The sequence below is a fragment of the Rhinoraja longicauda genome, chromosome 5 (assembly GCF_053455715.1).
Source record: "Rhinoraja longicauda isolate Sanriku21f chromosome 5, sRhiLon1.1, whole genome shotgun sequence".
Taxonomy (NCBI): domain Eukaryota; kingdom Metazoa; phylum Chordata; class Chondrichthyes; order Rajiformes; family Arhynchobatidae; genus Rhinoraja; species Rhinoraja longicauda.
Genome location: NC_135957.1, coordinates 24935396 through 24954725, shown reverse-complemented (window position 1 = coordinate 24954725; position 19330 = coordinate 24935396). Strand labels below are relative to the sequence as shown.

Genomic DNA, 19330 nt, shown 5'->3' with positions numbered 1-19330 from the left:
CACCTTTCTGACATTTCAGGAGTTGCAACAGACTTATGGTCTTCGTGGAAATGATTATTTCAGATATCTTCAACTTAGAGATTATGTAAAATCGAACTCCCAAAATTTTCGAATTAGAAATTCAGAAATTCTTGATGAATGTTGGAACAAACATCCTAATACAGAAAAATTAATATCTTATATATATAATATCTTATTAGACAGTGACATTCCCTCCACGGACTTATACAGACAAAAATGGGAAAAAGAATTAAACCAGGTAATTACGAAAGATACTTGGGAAGAAAGTTTGCAACAGATATATCAGTGTTCACTAAACGCCAGACATTCTCTAATACAATTTAAAGTAATACATAGGTTACACTACTCAAAAACAAAACTACATAAAATTTTCCAAAATATCTCACCTAAATGTGATAAATGTCAACATTTAGAAGCTACATTATCTCATATGTATGTAAACTGTATAAAAATTAAAAAATTCTGGGTAAATATTTTTAGCATAATATCTAAAGTAACCAGCACACAATTGGACCCAGATCCAAAATTAATTATACTCGGAATATTAGAATTAAATCAAACATTTAGAACAATACAAAGAAACTTTATGGATTACAGTTTAATAACAGGAAAAAAATTAATTCTAAAATTTTGGAAAGGCCCTACGTCCCCCACAATCAAAATGTGGAAAGAATCAGATTTTCCCTGTTGGATAAACAGGAACTATTTATTGGAACATGGTCTCCTTTTATTGATTACTTAAAGGGTCAGAATGGTTCAGTACAGGAGCCTGACTAGCACTCGGACGAAAGAATGGATGAAATGCTATACTTTGAAATGTACGAATATATCTCGAATGAAGTTGTTGTTATTTTAATAAATTTCTCCACTCTTCTTTAACTAACTTTGTCTTTATCTTTATAATTTGTTTTTGTTTTTGTTTTTATTTTGTTTCTCTCTCTTTTCCTTCTCTACTTCATCTATTTCTTTAGCTCTATCTAGTTTAAAAAAAAGGGGGTAAAAGGTATTGGAGACAATATAATAATAATTGACAATAGTATCAATTTAAAAATGTATGACTGTAAAGATGTACCTATCTCCAATAAAAATTTATTACAAAAAAAAAAAAAAAAAAAAAAAATCTACTATATATGAATGAAAAGCCTGCAATATATTGCTCTTCCCAGAGCATGAAACTGTAACTTTAAAAAAACATCTTCGGTCCCATTTTGTGTTTTTCACCGTCTTGTAGAATTTGTGTATCATTTATAGTTTTGTGTGTTCTTAGAATGAATGTGCCTGTGATATTGCTGCAAGCAAGATTATTTATTGTACAAATTGCGAATAGTGGTCGCTGCCCAGACCATCACACAAACCAATCTCCCTTCCATTGACTACATTTATATTTCACTCTGCCTTGGACACTCCCTCTTCGCTTCTCTCCCATCAGGTAAAAGATATAGAAGCGTGAAAACACACACCTTCAGATTCATGAACAGTTTTTTCCCGGGTGTTATCAGGCAACTGAATCAGCCTACCACTAGTAACTACAATCTACCTCATTGGTGATCCTCAAATTATCTTTGATCAGACTTTACCTTGCACTAAACGTTATTCCCTTATCATGTATCTATACACTGTAAATGCCTCAATTGTAATCATGTATTGCTGACCGGTTAGCACGCAACAAAAGCTATTCATTGTTTCTCGGTACATGTGATAATAACCTAAACTACCTGTACCTCTCCCACACTTGTGCATTTCACAATAAACTCGGCTTGACTAGCTAGCCGTCAAATTTCATCTTGATCAAATCAAGATATCGTGAGAAAGGATCCACTAATTCTCGCTGTGGAAATGGGTCATGATTGGCAGAGAGATCAGAACTTCCTGTTGGGAACAGAAAGAACACTGCTCTTCCTGGCTGACAAAGCCCCAAATAACTCAAATCTCTTGGAACCAAAGGATCCCACATTAATGTCTAGATTCAGTAAGGTATGCATGCATGCATGCATGCCTCGTCAGCATTGCCATAAAAAACTATGACAGATCACTAGGTGGCAGGTAAAATGTTCTTAAATATTTTTAACCATATGTCCTGCTGTTTGTTGCCATTACTGTAGACAGTACTGACTCATTGCAATTCTGGATTGTGGATGGATCATCTGAAAAAGTAAGGAAACTGAAATTTGAAAGTGTACTTATGTCCTAAAAGTTTGAGATACATAATCATTTTTTGTTATTTTAAAATATCTTTATTTTATCCACTCCTCATAAAGTAGGATTTGCTTCAAGAGTATCACCATCATAGTTTGGGAGATATAAACCTGTCTATTTTTGCTCCCTCCTGTCATCAATACTTTCAAAAAGCACAGTAGAATTTCCTCTATTGTTTATAAACCATTTAAATGGATTAGAAGACCATTGGATTAACTATCTTTTCCATAAACATCTTGAATAATAATTTCTCTGGAAATCCCTTCCCAGATCTCTCCATAGATTTGCTTTTTTTAAAAAGATGCACCTGAAAATCTACTTCTTTGACTAAGCTTTTGAGAGACCCAAAAGAAAGGATCTTGTAAATCTTGAACTATTTCTGAGATAGATTATTTGAGCAGTGGAAGAAAGAATGGGGTGCTTAACTTTACTTCGGCTCTAATTCTGAGGCTAATTCAACTTGATAGCAATCATTGTAGCTATTGTCCAAACTTATATTATGGCAAACACAAAGAAATGTCAGCGCTGGGAGACCATTTTACCTTTGAAAAATTGCACTCCTTGTTAGCTGGGCACAAATTATAAATGATGACCCCAGCTCCTCAGATTCATTAAAACACTGACCAAATATTCCTTAATCAAGAAGGGAAAGGTGTGGGGATTGTAAACTAAAGAAAACAAAAATCAGTTCTGAATATTTAGTATTATTTTGGTGTTCAAGCAGAATTAAAATTATATTTAAAGCTAGTAAGCTCTATATAAAACAATCCTTGCTAAAACAAAGTTGCAGATTAATTTTAAACAATGGGAGAGGTAGAATCTGCAGGTGACTTTTTTCCTCTCTCAATCTTTCTTAAATTCTAGTGAGGCTATCAATTTCAGGGTTTTTTTAAATCATCTACGCCCTGGACAATAATGCCAATATAATGTAGTAGGTAGTTTACAGATCAGATGTAACAACAGGCAACATGGTAAGAACACAAAATTATTCTTTATTATGTTAAGCCACGCATCAAAAATCATCCCCAGTATTTTTACATTTCTTAGTTTTTTTTTTCGTTTTTAGAGATAGAGTGTGGAAACAGGCCTCTGGCCTACCCAATCCGCACCAACCAGCAATCACCCATACATTAGTTCTATCCTAAAAACCTTCACGTCTTTGGAATGTGGGAGGAAACTAGGACGCCCAGAGAAAAATCACGTGCTTACAGGGAGAACGTAAAAACTCCCACAGACAGCACCTATGGTCAGGATTGAAACTGGGTCTCTGGTACTGTAAGGCAGCAGTTCTACCAAATATTCCTCAGTGAAGAAGGGAACTGTGTGGGGATTGTAAACTAAAGAAAACAAAAATCAGAAGCAGTGTGTTGCCCTATTTGTTTTAATGAACATGAATATAACTTGAAGTCACACTGATTTACCAAGAATAACCTCAGATTTCGGTTGCTATATATTTTTGAGGTCGTGCATCATGAAAAATCCTGAATAATGCCACAGTGTGCAATACTTAGCATGCAAGTTCTATAACATCACAATATATCAGAATATTTGTGCAGTTAGCTTTTCCAAAATGAGTTCCTCTTTGTGCCTTCACACCAATCACTCAGGTAATCAACCAAACAGAAAATCAGACACAAGACACCGTGTGTATAATAAACTGAAAGTGATGGACTGTAAAAAAATGTATTGTCATATGTCAAATGTCTTCCGTGGTACATTTGAAATTTCTTCACTGGAATAGAGTGACATTTCTGTGACTATAATAGCAATGAACACATCTGGCAATTACTATCACATGTCACAGAATCCTGCAGCTGCTTGTTGACAAAAAATGTTAAGTAAACATATGTTTGCTACTCCAACTTCAAATAACAATGATAATCGGTATACATTTATTTCTCTGTATAGCTGTGATATAAATCAATAGAAGTGACTGTAACGAATTTAAGACAATTAAAACAAATTTATTATTTATGAGCAATAAAAGTATAAAAATGACATTTGCACTAAATTTAGGACTAAGAATTTAAAGTAATTCATAGGCTGAAAAATCTTTATTTGCAAACATTGAAGAATGCTCCAATTAACAAGTGGGATATTGAAGGAGAACATTTGAAGATTAGAAAGATATAGAACACCTCTAGTAAAACATTTGAGCCATATTAATGTGTCAATCTGAATGACTCCTTCCAGTTTAAGATCTATAAGGGTCACTAAACGTAGCTGCTCTTGTTTTCAATCTTGGCATGTTTATGCCAAATTATCCAAGCATATCTTTTGTCTTGTGTTTGCCTTCACTTTCACCTTCACTTTCATAAGCATCGAGTATGCCATCAATGGACAAGAAATAGTCTTTGTCTTGTTCTATTTCCTAACCAATTAATGTGTTTCCACAACCTTGTCACATATTGCATACAACGAGCACTTTTGGATTGAGCTGAATTTAGGTAGTACCAGACCGGCTTGCACCCGTTGGGTCCAAATCTCTCCTGCGGGCCCAGCAACCCTCCGTGCAAACCCCCCCCCCCCCCCACACACTCCCCCACTCCATCTCCCCTCAACCCCCCTTATCCCCACACTCACTCCATCCCCCCCCTCAACCCCCCTTCCCCCCCACTCACTGCATTCCCCCTCAACCCCTCCACCCCCCCTGCTGTTTGCACCATCGCAAAGTCGAAATATTGTAAGTCGGGGAGCATCTGTATTAGATCAACGGGCCCCAACTGTGCATGTGCGGACCTTCTCCCATTGTGACGTCAAAAACGCAGCACGGCGGCGACGGCCATCTTGTTTGACCCTCTGCCACAGAACCAGGGGAGGAATGACAGGCCTGGGGTACGCCGGGAACAGGTGGGGGGGGGAAGCGCATTTATTAAAGTCTTTGTCTTGTTCTATTTCCTAACTAGTCCTCCTGGTGGGGGGGGGAGGGAAGCGCATTTATTAAAGTTTCAACTGGACGGCTCAGCAGACCCCCTCCCCCCGCCTCACTGGCCGTTCGACATCACAATGGGACCCGCCCGAGTGAGGGCCGAGTGACGCTGAAGGCGGCTGACGGCGAGGGCAAATGGAAAAGTGATATTTTTAAACATCAAAATGTCAATAACTTAAAAAATATAACAGCAATTTGAAGGAAACTTTGTTAATGCATACCCCAGGACAATGGTAAGGTGGGCCTAAAATTGGCGCACTATCGAGTACCTTTTTGACTGTATTCAGGATCAAATGGACACATTTATATATACAAACAAGATGAGAGTTTTAGTACGATCCTGCGGGCCCGGCAACCCTCTCCCACTGACAAAGCCCCTTGCCAGGAGGGGAGTGTCTCCCGGGGCCGTGGGCGGGCTAGGGGGGACAAGGAAGGGGAGAGGGTGCCACTCACCTCGGCCCTGTGGTGCTAGCACTGCAGCTGGAGTAGGCCGTGGATCAAAAGCCTTTCCTGCATTGGTCTAGCACCCTCCCCTCCCCCTCCCTCACTCCCCTCAATCCATCCCCCCTCTCACCCACTCCATCCCCCCCCACCCACTCCATCTCCCCCCCCCCACCCACTCCATTCCCCCCTCAAACATTCCCCAAAATCTCTCCTGCATTGGTCTCGCACCTTCCCCTCACCCACTCAAGTCAGTAGAGGGGGAACAGGAAAGGGGAGAGGGTGCCAGTGAGTGAGCCGTGGACCCAAAGCCTCTTCTGTATTGGTGTAGCACCCTCAACCCCCCACTCAATCCCCCTTATTCCTCCCCCCCCCATTGACCCACTCCATCCCCTACCCCACCCCCACTTGCCCCTCCCCCCACTCTGCCTCCACCCCCTAAACCCCCCTCCCCTCACCCCCACCCCCTCTCCCTGCCCGCACCACACTCTCCCCCCACCCCCAATCTTCCCATCCCCCACCCCCAATCTTCCCCACCCCCACTCTTCCTCCTCCCCACCCAGCCCTCCTCCCCAGCCCCTCTCCCCCCACCCCACCCCCACTCTCTCCTCCTCCCCCCACTCTCCTTCCCCACCCCCCTTTCCCTCCCACCCCCAATCTTACCTCTTCCCCACCCCCACTTTCCCGAACCCCCACTCTTCCTCCTCCCCACCCTGCCCTCCTCCCCAGCCCCTCTCCTCCCACCCCCACTCTTCCCCACCCCCACTTCCCCACCCCCTTTCCCCCCCACCCCCCTTTCCCCCCACCCCACTCTCTCATCCCCCACCCTCCACTCTTCCCCACCCGACTCTCCCCTGCCCCCTACTGTCCCCCTTCCCTCCCCACCCCCACCCCACTCCCCTGCCCCCCACTGTCCCCCTTCCCCTCCTCCCCCCACCCCGACTCTCCCTTTCTCTCTCGTTCAGGCGAGTGAGGAGAGAGATCGTGCATGCCCCATAGTGACTTCATACCCGCAGAGGGCTTTGGAAAATTTGGTTTGAAATGAAATTTGAAATGAAATTTTGAAACTTTCAAATCTCTCTAACTTAAAAAATATAAGACCTATAGACAAGTTATTTGTGGCACATGGGATATATAATGATATATTGTGAGTATACTCCATTTCAATAGTTCCTCATTGAGATCCATTCTAGTTTTTTTGCCATATATAAGGTATTACTTTTTCCTATCCTGGATTAATTGATCAAGAAAAGTCTGTGAATTAAATGCCGATTGGAATGATCATGATGAAAATACCTATAGACAAGTTATTTGTGGCACATGGGATTATAAATGATGTTATGCAATCCAATTTTTTTGTATTTGAAGGAGGAGAGATGCAGAGATCAGCGATCTGAGATACATGCTGCTGAATACTAACTTGTCAGTCTCTAGGACAGTTACAAGTATAGAACAGTACCATCATTTTTTCTACTTTCCACTTTTTTTCCCTACCTTGATTTAAAAAGTTGCAAAAAAAACTATTTTATCTGCATAGAATTCAGTTTCTTTCATGAACCGCATAGCAAGACTTTTTATAGGAATCCTTTCCCATCATGATATCCCTCCCTATCTCAGTAACATCCTCTAACTTTATTTTTATTCAGGAATTATCTGCTGTTCCAATTCTGGTCTCTTACGCATTTGTAATTTTTACTGCTACACAATTGGTAACCATGCACTCAAGCATCATAACCTTAACCTGTATAGCATCCATCCTTAACCCTCACTTGATCTCAAGTTACTACTTGGACAAAGTGTAAAAAAATCCCAAGCAACTCAAATACAAGCCGATGTATATATGGTTAAATTATAAAGGAAATCTCAGACAAGGAATACTATATGCATCAAAGATTTTAGATGCCTCATGTATAGATAGACAAAGAAATTATGCAATGCATATAATACTCCTACTATTGGTCATTGCTAATGGTACAAGAACAATATGGATCTTGCAAGAAGTATTTTAAACAAAAAAAGTCAGACATGGGTCCATCTCCCTGAAAGTCTGCCCATGTTAAATCACTTGTAAATGCCAGGTGAATAAGAAGTTCTAGCTGAAACATGTTAATGCTTTTAAGGCCAGTGCAATTTTTAATTGGTTGGCATCTATATACTAAAACTCTCGTTTGTTTGTTTGTTCCTGAACTACAGCCAAAACAATTTTAGGCCCACCTTACTCACCATTTGGTGCTAATGGGAGAGGTTTCATTGAAATTGGTGTTATATTTTTAAAGTTATTCACATATTAAAGTTTAAATCTATCTCCTAGGGAGAGAGGGGGGAGGATGAGGGGGGTTGAGGGGAATGGAGTGGGGGGGGGGAGGAAGGAGGGAGGGGAGAAAGAGGGGAGAGGCTGCTGCACCAATGCAGGAGAGGTTTCGGCCCAACCACTTGGTCTTGTGATACTTTAAGACTGGAAAAATGTGGACTGTATAATTAGTCGAACCCATGTTGTACTGTTGATATATCTCCCTCTATTTAATTTTCTTTCAACAGCTGTAAATGTTTTCATTGCAAACGGTGGGTTATCTATAATCAACAAAAAACAAGATTTGCATGGAAATGTCCACTTCAGTGCTGATAAATTATTGTGCTGGGAGCTGGGATTGGTGGCTGAATATAGAAAAATGTAATCATGGCTATATTCACATGATCCATGATTCATGACTGATCCTCATCACAAGAACATTAGTTTCTTTTATCAGAGAGAATTACAGAATGGACTGGACAAGTTCAAAGGACACAGCCATTTCCATCAGCATATTACAGAGATGGTGGAGGCTATATGTTAAGCATTATGCATTGTAGCATGCCAAATGTAAACACCACTTCAAATGACAGCGGTAATCATGAACACACACTGCTAGAAAACATCAAACATTCCCATCACAGTTGCTGCCTGACTCCGAGTTCCTCCAGCAGTTTGTTTTTTGCATTTGCTCCTCAAATGCTGCCTGACCCGCTGAGTTCGCCAAGGAGTTTTTTTTTTTGCTGCTAGATTCAAATAGATTAAGACTATTAGAAGCATCTGGGTTTACTTCACATCTACATGCCAGCAAAGCTAGAATGGAAGAATATACTTTCTGATCTAGATGTTCTCATCATGCTAAGATACCACATATTGAGCATTCAAATAAGATGATGGTGTAGCCAGACATGTACGTGAATAAAAAACAATTTAATTACATCGGTATTCTGATACATTCAAACAAGAAGGAAAAAAAACCAGAAAATATATACAAAGTAGTTGGGCTTTAGGCACTATTGCATGTAGTGGATAAATGTATGTTTTGGCTGTAATCTTAAAAAAAAACAATTTACACTGGATATTAACATTTTTATTATGAATACAAAAATCAAAAAACAAATATTATTTTCTGTGTTTATTTCACATTACCCTCAAAAATGGATTTTCTCTGTTTTTTGATCTCTGCCCCAATCTATTTAAGTTAAACTGGGCAACATCACATTCCACTTTTAGTAGAGATTGCCAATTAAACATTTAGCAAAAGAATAGTGGAGGAGTACATAATACCTGTGACTTAGGGGGCACTTCCCACGTTGGAATGTAGTGCTAAGGATGAGGAGCTTCGCCCAAGATAGCATCAAAAAAATTAGGCGTTCAGAACTGAGGTTCTGAAAGCCAGGGTTATTCTGGAAGCTTGATGAAGGAATAGAAGAGGAATCCAAGACTACCAGATAAACTATGCTAGGAGCAGAGGCAACTGCTGGAAATAGAGAATCTGTAATGATAATTTTACGGGCCCCTGCCTTTGCAAGGTTTGATTCAGCTGAATTAAAGACAGAAGAGAGCAGTAGAGTTGCAGAGAATTTATGAAGAGCTACAAACACAATCCTTTTTCCAAAGTTTGGTTGTGAACTTTTACAACATCACGGGGTGGTTGTCAACCATTTTACAACATAAGCTATTGCAGACTCATGAAAAATGTTGAAAGGCAAAGATGGGGCTCTTTAGCATACATTTAGAACCTGATCTAATAATTCATGTTTGCAAGGAGCAACAAGTAGAAGAAGAAGTGAAGGGGACAATGTTGGATATCAGGGAAACAAGGATTCAAGGTTGGAAAGAGAAATATCAGTTAAAAATATTCATGCTTCAATTGAGTAATTAGAAAAAGAAAAAAGTCAGTAGACGATGATGGAAAGACATTTAAGGAGAATTTCTGTCTATGTCGTCAAGGTACTCAAAGAAGTTGAGAATCAGAATGGTCTAAAATTGCTTATCTTTCTCATACCAATTTTGTCACATATGATAAGTTGCATATTTTGCAAATAAAATGTTGTAGGGCAATAGAAATGTAATGAGTTACAAAATTATTTTATATTGCCAAATCTACAGTAAAATAGTGGAAAGTTCAAAAACTTGTGACAGATTATAGAGTATATCCAGGAAGTTTGTTGGCTACTAGCTCAGAAATGTGTCTGCATTTGTTAATAATTCCTGATCTTTCCAATTCATTCATTTCATCTGCTTGAGTATCCAGTGTATTAATCTCAAATCCACTGCAGAGAATATCAGACACGCTAGATGGTACATAAGAGCTCACCTGTGATGTCCCCAAAGATTGGCTATCTTCTGATGAAATGTGACCATTCCTTGAATTTGAATGTTGGGGGACCTCAGTGCTAGCTGGATTGATGTCTGACCTAGAACTCCACTGAACATTTGATTTAAGTTGATTCTCAAATTCTTCTTTGTTTGATGGGGTCGGTATTTTTATCAGCTCATTTCCCTCAGTTGAGCTGGTTGCTCCATCGGATAAATCTGAGGTTGTTGAAGACAATGTCATTCTCTGATGGCGACTTTTTACAAGGTTTATACCTTTTAAAGTCCGAATTGGAGATTGCTTGGATGGTGCGGGTAGTGGGACTGATTCATCTTCTGTCTCGCTTTGAGCTGTCCCCTGATTGTCACTAGAATATTTGGAAAAGCTGGAGTCCAATTCACTGTTATAATATTTATATTTCACCCTAATGGCTGCAGCTTCTGTACTGCTGCCTAAAGTATCTGCAAATTTACTAGTGAGATCTTCGGAGTTGCCCACAGGTTCAGGACTGGTAAAATCTTCCGAGTTGCCCACCGGTTCAGGACTGGTAAAATCTTCTGAATACTTGGGTTCATCACAACTGGTATAAGAAATCGGAGCGTCAATGTCTTCAGCTGGTGTTGGATCACTCATAAAAGCAAGCTTCATATTTGGAGTCTGCAAAAAATCCACTGCTACATTACCAGTCTCATTAACACTCGGGTCAGAATCGTAATTGAATACTTCAGGCATTCTGATTCTTACATCTTTTCGATAAAGATTGTTGTCATTCGCTATCTGTAAATCCGCAACATCCATACGGTAATTTAATGATCCCGGCGGTTGGACACACATCGCATCGGTTGTGGCACGTTCAGGTTCCAAAGTTGCTTCAAAGTTATTTTTCTCCGAAAGTTTACCACTGCTTGGAACTTTTGAAGAATGAGTAGAATCAGGTTCAATGCTGCTTCGAATCAATGTTTCAATGTTTTCCTCACATCTGCCATCAGAAAGAGGTTGATCTTTTTGAAGATTTGAAGAATCCCTTTCACTTTTGGCTTCATGACGTTTTCGCACGGTCTTCTCTTTCAGTTTTTCCATTCGTCTTCTTCTGGACAACTCTTGCTGTTCATGCAGTCTCAACATCTCTGGGTTTGTTTGTCGGAGCCTTAACCGCAATGTGTTTGTTAATCCATACATAAGCTTTCTTTGGAGATGTTCCGATTTTTTTTGTGCCTTACCTGGCTTCGGGTTATTTTCTTTATCAAAGATTCTAAAGGATGTACGTTGTTTTTGAATTTCCTTCTCCTGCTTAAAATCTGGTTTTGCAGATTTAGGGCGTGGTGATGCCATTATATTCGGTTTATGAAATTCAGGCAAATCATTCTTTAAACCACTGTAAAGCCAAGCAAGTTGAGGGTGTACAGACAGAGGAATCCGCTCAGGTAATTGGTCATGATGCAGTAAAGAAAGCTCGAGCAAAAGTGCATTTAGCAGAGGCAACTGTCTGATTGTATTACCTGCATCAAGATTAACTGGGTTCTTTTGAACTTGTGTCTTTAAGGTGGCTGTTGCTTCCAAGCAACTCTCGGGCAACCTAGAATTACTTATCTTTTGGCTCATATCGAATAATTCATCACTTTCATCCGAGTCGAACTCATCGAGTCGAAATGACTCCTCGGGCTCCCCTGATTTCCATATTTCAGATAGCTTCTCTTTGGGTTCATTCTTTGACTGACTGTAGTACAAGGGGGGCGGACAAAAAACGTTGTCCGTTTTGATATCCGCAGTTGGTTCTAATTCTAAATCGTGCTGTCTCATCTCTTGTTTCACACGTGTCTCTTTTGTCAGTTTGTTCGGGTTGCGTTTCTCCTTAAACACAGAAATGTTAACAGGCACTTCGCTCCGCTGAACAGTCTGGTCATTGTGAACCAGGTCGGGGCATTTTTCAGAGTCAGGTAGAGTGGGCCCAGTGCATTGATCTGTGACTTCCCCACACCCCCCTTGGTCTGCCACATTTAATTCAGTTGGCAAGTGAGAAATGTCAGTATCCCGCATTTTAGTTTTCAGGACCTGTTTTTCTGCAATATGTGGCAGCAAACCAACTCCCAAACTCATGAGTCTATACCCTGCAGATATGTGACCAATCTTTACACCCATCAGGTTATAAAGAGAGTACAGCCCTCTCTTTCCTTGCCTGGAAGGCATGGTTAGGCCACGGTCCTCCACATCCATCCTGATGTTCTCGATCGCACCTGCCATCGAGATCAGACAACTTCCCACTAATTTGGGTATCCGCTGTGAAACGTCGAGCAGCATGACGTACAGGGGTGTATTGGTCAATTGGCGATGAAGGGTCGACAGCCCCATCTTGAACAGACAAGACTTGCCTTTATCGAAAGGGGTGTTAGTGCTGCCTGGCGGCCGTCCAGAGCTTTCCCTCTCATGACCACGCTCCCAGCTCCGCCGCAGGTTCTCCGCTCGTTCAGGTTCGGTCTGATAGACCAGGAGAGTGGGAAAGTCCAACAGCCTGAAGGCCACCGCCAGTAAAGTGCCGAATTCGGAAGTGCCAGGCCCAACCTCCGCGTACTCTACTAACAGCTCCAATGAGAACAGCGTCTCCACTTCAGCGACTTTACTCATGCTCAACAAATAGATGGCCCCAAGTTCACCGGCTTTAAGAGAACCGGCTCTCTACACAGGCATCACAGCCGAATCCTTGGCAACGCCGCCATGCAATGGATCGCGGTGCCTTGAGCGCATTGCCACCTGGGGGCTGCAGTCCTACACAGACGAGTCGCCAGTTGACTACAACTCCCTTCCTGCCCCCGGGCTTCAGCTCGCCCAACTGCACAAAGGGAACAGATGGCGTCACGGGCCTGAAGGACGGGTTTCGTTCGCCAGGTGGGGGTGGGGGCGGGCTAAACGTGAATGGCCAATGTCGTGAGTGAAAAGCCGGAGAGCGACCAATGGCAGGAGGCCAGAGGACGGTGACTAGAAAGCGAGAGAGAGAGAGAGAGAGAGAGAGAAAGGGCCGAAGGCAGCCAATGGGCGGAGGGAACGGCCAATGGGCGGAGGGGAGGGCCAACGGGCGGCCAATGGGTGGGGGGAACGGCCAACGGGCGGAGGGATCGGCCAACGGGCGGAGGGGAGGGCCAACGGGCGGCCCTCGAGGATGGATTACGCCCAATGAAAGGAAAGCAACGGCCATCAAGCAGCCAATGGGAGGAGCGGCGAGTCAGCGGGCGAGGGGGGCGGAACATCGGTCGTCAGGTTGTGTTGAGGTGCTGGAGAATGTGAAAAGTTTCAGCCTGCTGGCCGCAGGAAAAGGAGGAGGTGGTCGAGGTGTTGCTGTTACAAAGGCTGGTTGGAGCGGTAGCGGGACTTTGGATGCGCTGGCGGTTCCATGGTGTGGATTGTGCGGGAGCTCTCCCCTCGTGCACATGCGGCTCGGCTCGACGGTTGACAGGTAAGAGAAGCGGCAGAGGAGGGGGAGGATGATGATGAGGAGGAGGATGAGGAGGAGGATGAGGAGTGGGGAGTTGTGGCTTGTTGACAAATTCAAGGTCGGAGAGTCCGTCAGTTCACCATCCGCTCTCGGACCAGCGTTAAGCTCCCCATTGCTCGAGGCTTCATGTTCACTGGAAAACCGTTAGAAGTACTCCCCTCAATCTCCCCACCCCCGAATGCAACTTCCTCCATTTTATTACATCCCACCATACTCCCGAAAAATGCCAGGACTGTCGACCCATTCTCCCTCCAGCTCCACTCTCCAACCCTCAAGATAGTGCCGAAATGCCCCCAAATCATATCTCTACTTCTTACCGAGAGAGCCCCTTTCGTTCTCCAGCTCTTCCCAGGTTAGGATAATACTTTTCTCTTCCCCTTTAATCAACGCAGCCCCCCACCTCTCATCTGAACAGTGTTTTATTTTCTCCCAGGAGAACCGTCCCAGTAATCCTCTCCGGCTCCTATAAATGTTCAGATCCCCCTCCATCCCCATATCCTCTCAAAAGGTTGTCCGCACCCTCCCCCACTGGGAAAATATCATTAGCAGATCATCCTCCCACTCTTCCCCTCGGGCAGGACGACAACCCGTCGTTCTTGCGGGTGGTTGTGTCCCCTCAGTGAAAGAGAGCAGGCTGAACGCTGTGATTGCGGGACCTTTCCTCGAAGCTGATGCACTCTGCGGGTCAGGTATTACCCTCGGTTCAGCAAGCGGACCGCGGCCGGACAATTTATTTTATATGTATGAATACCCTTCCTTTATGCTAAAAACGAAATTAAATTGGATATGAAACAAAAGGGTTTCCGTCCCGTCCTCTAAATCCGGAGGATTCCCGCGGTCCTTCACTCACCTCACCCATCTGGATACCTTCAAAAGCCAAATGGTCCTGAGATTAAAATCATGTATTTCCTCCGTTGTGTAATAATATATTTAATTAGATGTTGTTACTGAGAGCCCAAATGCGCATCCCCGTTTCTTTGGAAGTTGTCGGAATCCGGTTGAGTGTGTTGTGGAATTGGTTTTGTTGGTTTCTTTTCTGTCTTCCTATTTTGTCCGCTAGATGGCTTGAATTGCACTATGGTCGAGATTTTGGGTTCACTTTGTGCCGAAATACTTCCCACATTTTTTTGGTCTGCACTGTTTACTTTTTCAGGGGGCATATCTACAATTAAATTATGACCGCATTAACAATGTTCTGCAAATTAAATGATCGCCTTTAATTAAAAATGTTTTATTTTAACAGTAGAAGGGAAATTATCATGTGGAAAACGTACATTGCGGCGTGTTTCGTGTTGTTGATCAATACCCCAAAAAGTTTATCCGCTTTTTCAGTGAAAATAATAACAACACACATCGTCTTCCACGATTGTTTTCTGGGATTTATCGGGCCCCTCGTGCAAAATCTGCGTTGAAAATATGCCCTTCCAACTCGAGAGGATAACAGTTACTGACAAAGAACAATGTAATCGAGTATATTAGTTGTTCATTTAATTAATTGGGATACAGCTTACACTTGCTCTGAAAAGATAATTTAAAAAATAGTCTGAGTAAATGTACAACGTGCCTCGTATCTCAGATTTGTAATTTCTGCTAAATTTGGCTCGTTACTACTGTACGGTTACTGTTGGCGATATTTGTCATGGTAACATTGCAGAAGATGTTTGTCTTCACAGAAGGATACTGCTTAATAATAACCCTCGCTCCTTGTAAACATGTTAGGCAGTAAAGTGTAGTAAATTGGAGATATTATTTCCACGGTCTTCATGGATTGTGAGAGAATGTGAAAAGTAGTGCAGTGCTTTAAGGTAAAACCATTTAGTGCAACTCTGAATCATAGTTTACAATATAGTTTATGATGTTATGTGGCGATGTTGAGCATTAATTACTCTAGGTAGAAACTAATTGTTTCATAATGTAAACAATAGTTTTGCTTACTTTGTGGCAAATATATTTAATATATTGGTATAACAATTATCAATTTGAATAAAAAATTGCATAACTAGACCAATATTTGGCATAATTTATCTATTTATTCACATGCTTAGCATAAAGGTAAATTGTCAATCTCTGGAAGATAATATAAATGAACAAGAATTTTGAATGCGCAAAATATAAAGGCACTAGAATATAAAAAACATGTTTTTATAAGATAATAATTTTTATTACAATATTCAAATGACCTTGTTTGTTGTTGTCTCGTAAACCAGATCTCACTGTGTCATGCTTTCTTATAGCAATACAACAGCTGTTGAAAAATTAGTGCTGAAGGGGAAAAGGTTATCCCCGATGTTCTGGCCTTAAATAAGCCTAGTCTTTAGATTTTGAAGTTGTCAGGGCAACGGTTGATTATTTCCAATCTTCATTGAATGGAAGGAATCGAGTGTCCTGCTCTGTAGTGGCACTGCTGACAATGGCAGCTGTGATGACGGCTGAATAAATGTACCTTGTGACTTAAGAATGAAAAAAAAATCTGGCAGCATTGCAAAGTGATTGCAGTTATGGTTTATTTTGAGCACATATTCATGGTTAAGGTATCAATTTTTTTTTTAAAGCCTAAAATTGCTGCATCACTCAACACTGTGTTGCATGCTGCAACAGAAAGTTACTTTTGGTTTTGATTGTACCATTCTGCTTAATCTTTCCCTGGATAGCATGGGGAACGGAACCTGAACCTGCATGAAACCTATGGTGTGATGAGACTAATTGTATACTGTACATTTGAGCATAGGCTGGTATTTAGTCCAAACAATTGTAGACCTACATCAAAGAAAGAATGTGTATAGCACGTCATCTTAGCTGCAGGGCAGCACACCATTGCATATCCTGCAACTTAAACTGTAATTTTTAGTCACTAAATAGATCAGAGGATAATTGACAATGCAATATTATAGTTACAAATTTTGAAGAGGTACTGTTTACTGAAATAAGTACTCTTGAAAATGGTGGATGATGAATGAACACAACCTTTTTATTAATTGTCAAAAAGTAAATCAGGTTTTATAGGACTGCAGCACAGTGGAAGTGTGGAGTGATTCTCTGTGATTAAGATCCTTTTTTAAAAAAGAAAACCCAATATTTCTTCACTCTATGACCAAAGACGAATACATGAATGATGTGCACAAAATAAATTCATGCTGCATTGAGGAAATTCGATAAATGTCATTCTAAAACAAATCATTTTTTATAGATTCAAGGATTATTAGTTTAGAAAGAATGTGTAGTTATTTATGGTGCTGTTACGGATTTGGTTAAAATGAAATAGTGAAAATGTAAACCGATATTTGTGCAAATCAAATTGAACTACCCCAAAAGATCAGTGTTGGAACAAATGGTATTGTGATCAGTCTAACATGTTAATTTGATTTTGAAACACTGCTTTTCTTCCTTCACCACCCCATCTTTTAAAGTGGATCAATCAGAATTTTCACATTTTCTTCATATCTAAACTTTTTAAAATTAGATTGTATGTATTCAGCAGTTGTATCTGATCCTAATCAAATAACTAAATTCTTCTTCTGCACAAATTGACACGGATCTTTTCGGATTTTTTTCTGATTACTTATTCACTATGCTCTTGTTTTAAGGTCAGAAACCTTGTACATTGATAATTTGGTACAGTTGGTTGTCACTCTTTCTTGATGTAGGTCTACAATTGTTCACTACTGATTTCACCAATCTGGGCTTGGAGGTAGCTTTCACACAGAAGACAAAGGTTTGGTGCAGAGCTTGGTTTGCACTAAAGGTTTAGTGCAGTGCAGGGCATTTCATTTATGTGGCAAGCTAAAGTTAATGGTAACCTGCTTCATGTACTGAAAGCAGACCTTATGCATACTTTTAAAAATCAAAATTACAAATAACTTTTTTAGGCAAAAATCTAATTTACATTGAATGACAAGCATTTAAGAGAGGAAATATATTACTTTTTCATGAGCTTGAATATACCTTTCAATCCTCAGCTCAGCTTTGAAAGAGGTTTTCAGAGTTTTGGTTGTTGGTTTTTATTTCCTGCCAGAGTTGGTGAGAACTATAGTTGAACCTAGCAATGGAAAGATGTGACATTGCTCTTTGATCGGTCCAACTTCATTTGTATCCTGTTCACTTGTTTCTTTCTAAATTGCCCTCGGAACATTTAAATAATTCTATGTATGTCTACTAACAATCTTAAGCCACTGCAATAATCATTGAAACAGAGGTATCATTCTACTGGTCTGCGACACCAGTTGTTGACAGATTGTGTTAACCATTTCAAAGAAACTGCATATGAGGGAATTCCTATTTGTGTTTCAATGCTGTTGCAGTGTGCTGATTGTGCTAATTTTATGTTGATGAACTATTCCCAAGTGGTAGGCGGCGGTCATGATGATACCTTCACTCTTTTGTGGCTGGTAGATCACTTGTTCCTTGAATGGGGACAGGGAGTTCTGGAGGGGTTGCAGATGGTCTTGTCACGGCCCTTACGCCAGTAATCAGAAGGGATTTGTACACCTTTGCAAACCGTAATAGTGTTCAGGGGAAAGCAATTAATTGGTTGAATCGGAAGCTTTCTCATGGTGAAATATTTAATAGGCAGATTGGAATAAGATGGTCCATTGCATTATACGTGCCGATACATGTACAAATTTGCAAGTTGGGGGTAGAGAAGAGTGCTTGGGGGTGATAAGGCGCAGCAGAACGAAGGCATGGTGGGGGCAGAGCTCAAGTTATTTTTCTCATAGGAGGGAGAATGTTCAATGAATGTTTAATTTTGTTTTATTGACAGCAGATGCACCCTGCATGACACATTATTCATTGGTTCTAAATGTAAAGCCAAAGCTTGAAGCAAACATTTAACCACTGGTTGTGTAATTGTAAAATGCATGGTTCACAGCAGAAGAAATATGCACATGCTTTTTAGAATTTTTTTTCATTAGAGGCCTGATAATAGCCTTCTGATGATCAAAAGGATGTTTCTTCTCATAAAATGTATCTATTTTTAAATGTTTCCATTTAGCTAATTAAAATTTGAGAATTCAGACCAGAAATGTTGCGCACATTTCCTAAATAGTTAATTTGGAAAGTAAGTTCAATACTTTGTCTCCAATTGTTCAGTGACATGGATTGAAATGGGATCCTAGAAAAAATATCAAAGATCGCTTCTTAACTCCAATAATTCTGATGTTCTTTTAGATCATTGCCTAATCATTTTGTGGCTTGCTGTCTTTTTTTCCCTCTCTCAGAAATGTCTTTGAATACCTTATAATATTAAAGGAGTTTTGTAATGGTTGTTTTGCATTTAAAATACTTCATAACAAGGAATGGATGAAAATTCAGAATAATTTCGGATTGTTTATTGAGTTTAACTTTGATCATCATTTGATAGATCCATTTATTCCAAAATTTCTTTCCTGCATAAATCATAAACATTTTAACTAAAATGTTACATTCAAATGTTTAAAACATTTATTGGAGGTGTACCACTGGACTATTTCCAATTTTGTGAGACTTCACTATCTTAAGATAATTATCTGTTTCTGTTGAGTAAATTGGGAAGTTTGGCATTATATGAGGACAGCACTTGCATACATTGTGGGCTGCTACCTTTGTACAGTTGGTTTGAAGGAACTGTTATAATTTGGTTGAGGACAGGAAATTTATCTCAGTGCTGTT

General features: G+C 40.6%; 2 protein-coding genes across 9 annotated transcripts in view; one reads left to right on the top strand and one right to left on the bottom strand.

Annotated features, from left to right (window-relative positions):
- Positions 1 to 8820: 8820 nt before the first annotated feature.
- Positions 8821 to 12944, bottom strand: map10 (microtubule associated protein 10). The gene has a single exon (XM_078399154.1). It carries the CDS (start codon positions 12817 to 12819, stop codon positions 10024 to 10026), a length of 2796 nt encoding a protein of 931 aa, XP_078255280.1. The 5' UTR covers positions 12820 to 12944; the 3' UTR covers positions 8821 to 10023.
- A 495-nt stretch (positions 12945 to 13439) lies between these two features.
- LOC144593494 (signal-induced proliferation-associated 1-like protein 2) overlaps positions 13440 to 19330 on the top strand; it is a 389226-nt gene continuing 383335 nt past the window's right edge. For 4 of the 8 annotated variants that reach the window (XM_078399153.1, XM_078399151.1, XM_078399145.1 and 1 more), the window contains exon 1: positions 13440 to 13645. The gene's annotated coding sequence lies outside the window, so the exon portion shown is untranslated. Of the gene's footprint in view, positions 13646 to 14021; positions 14037 to 14266; positions 14374 to 15102; positions 15147 to 19330 lie in introns of those variants that run through there. The other 4 variants (XM_078399149.1, XM_078399147.1, XM_078399148.1 and 1 more) reach the window with 4 other exon arrangements.

What these genes read in the sequence shown, in the direction of transcription:
- map10 (XM_078399154.1), bottom strand. Translation starts at nt 12,819, where the DNA reads ATGAGTAAAGTCGCTGAAGTGGAGACGCTGTTCTCATTGGAGCTGTTA.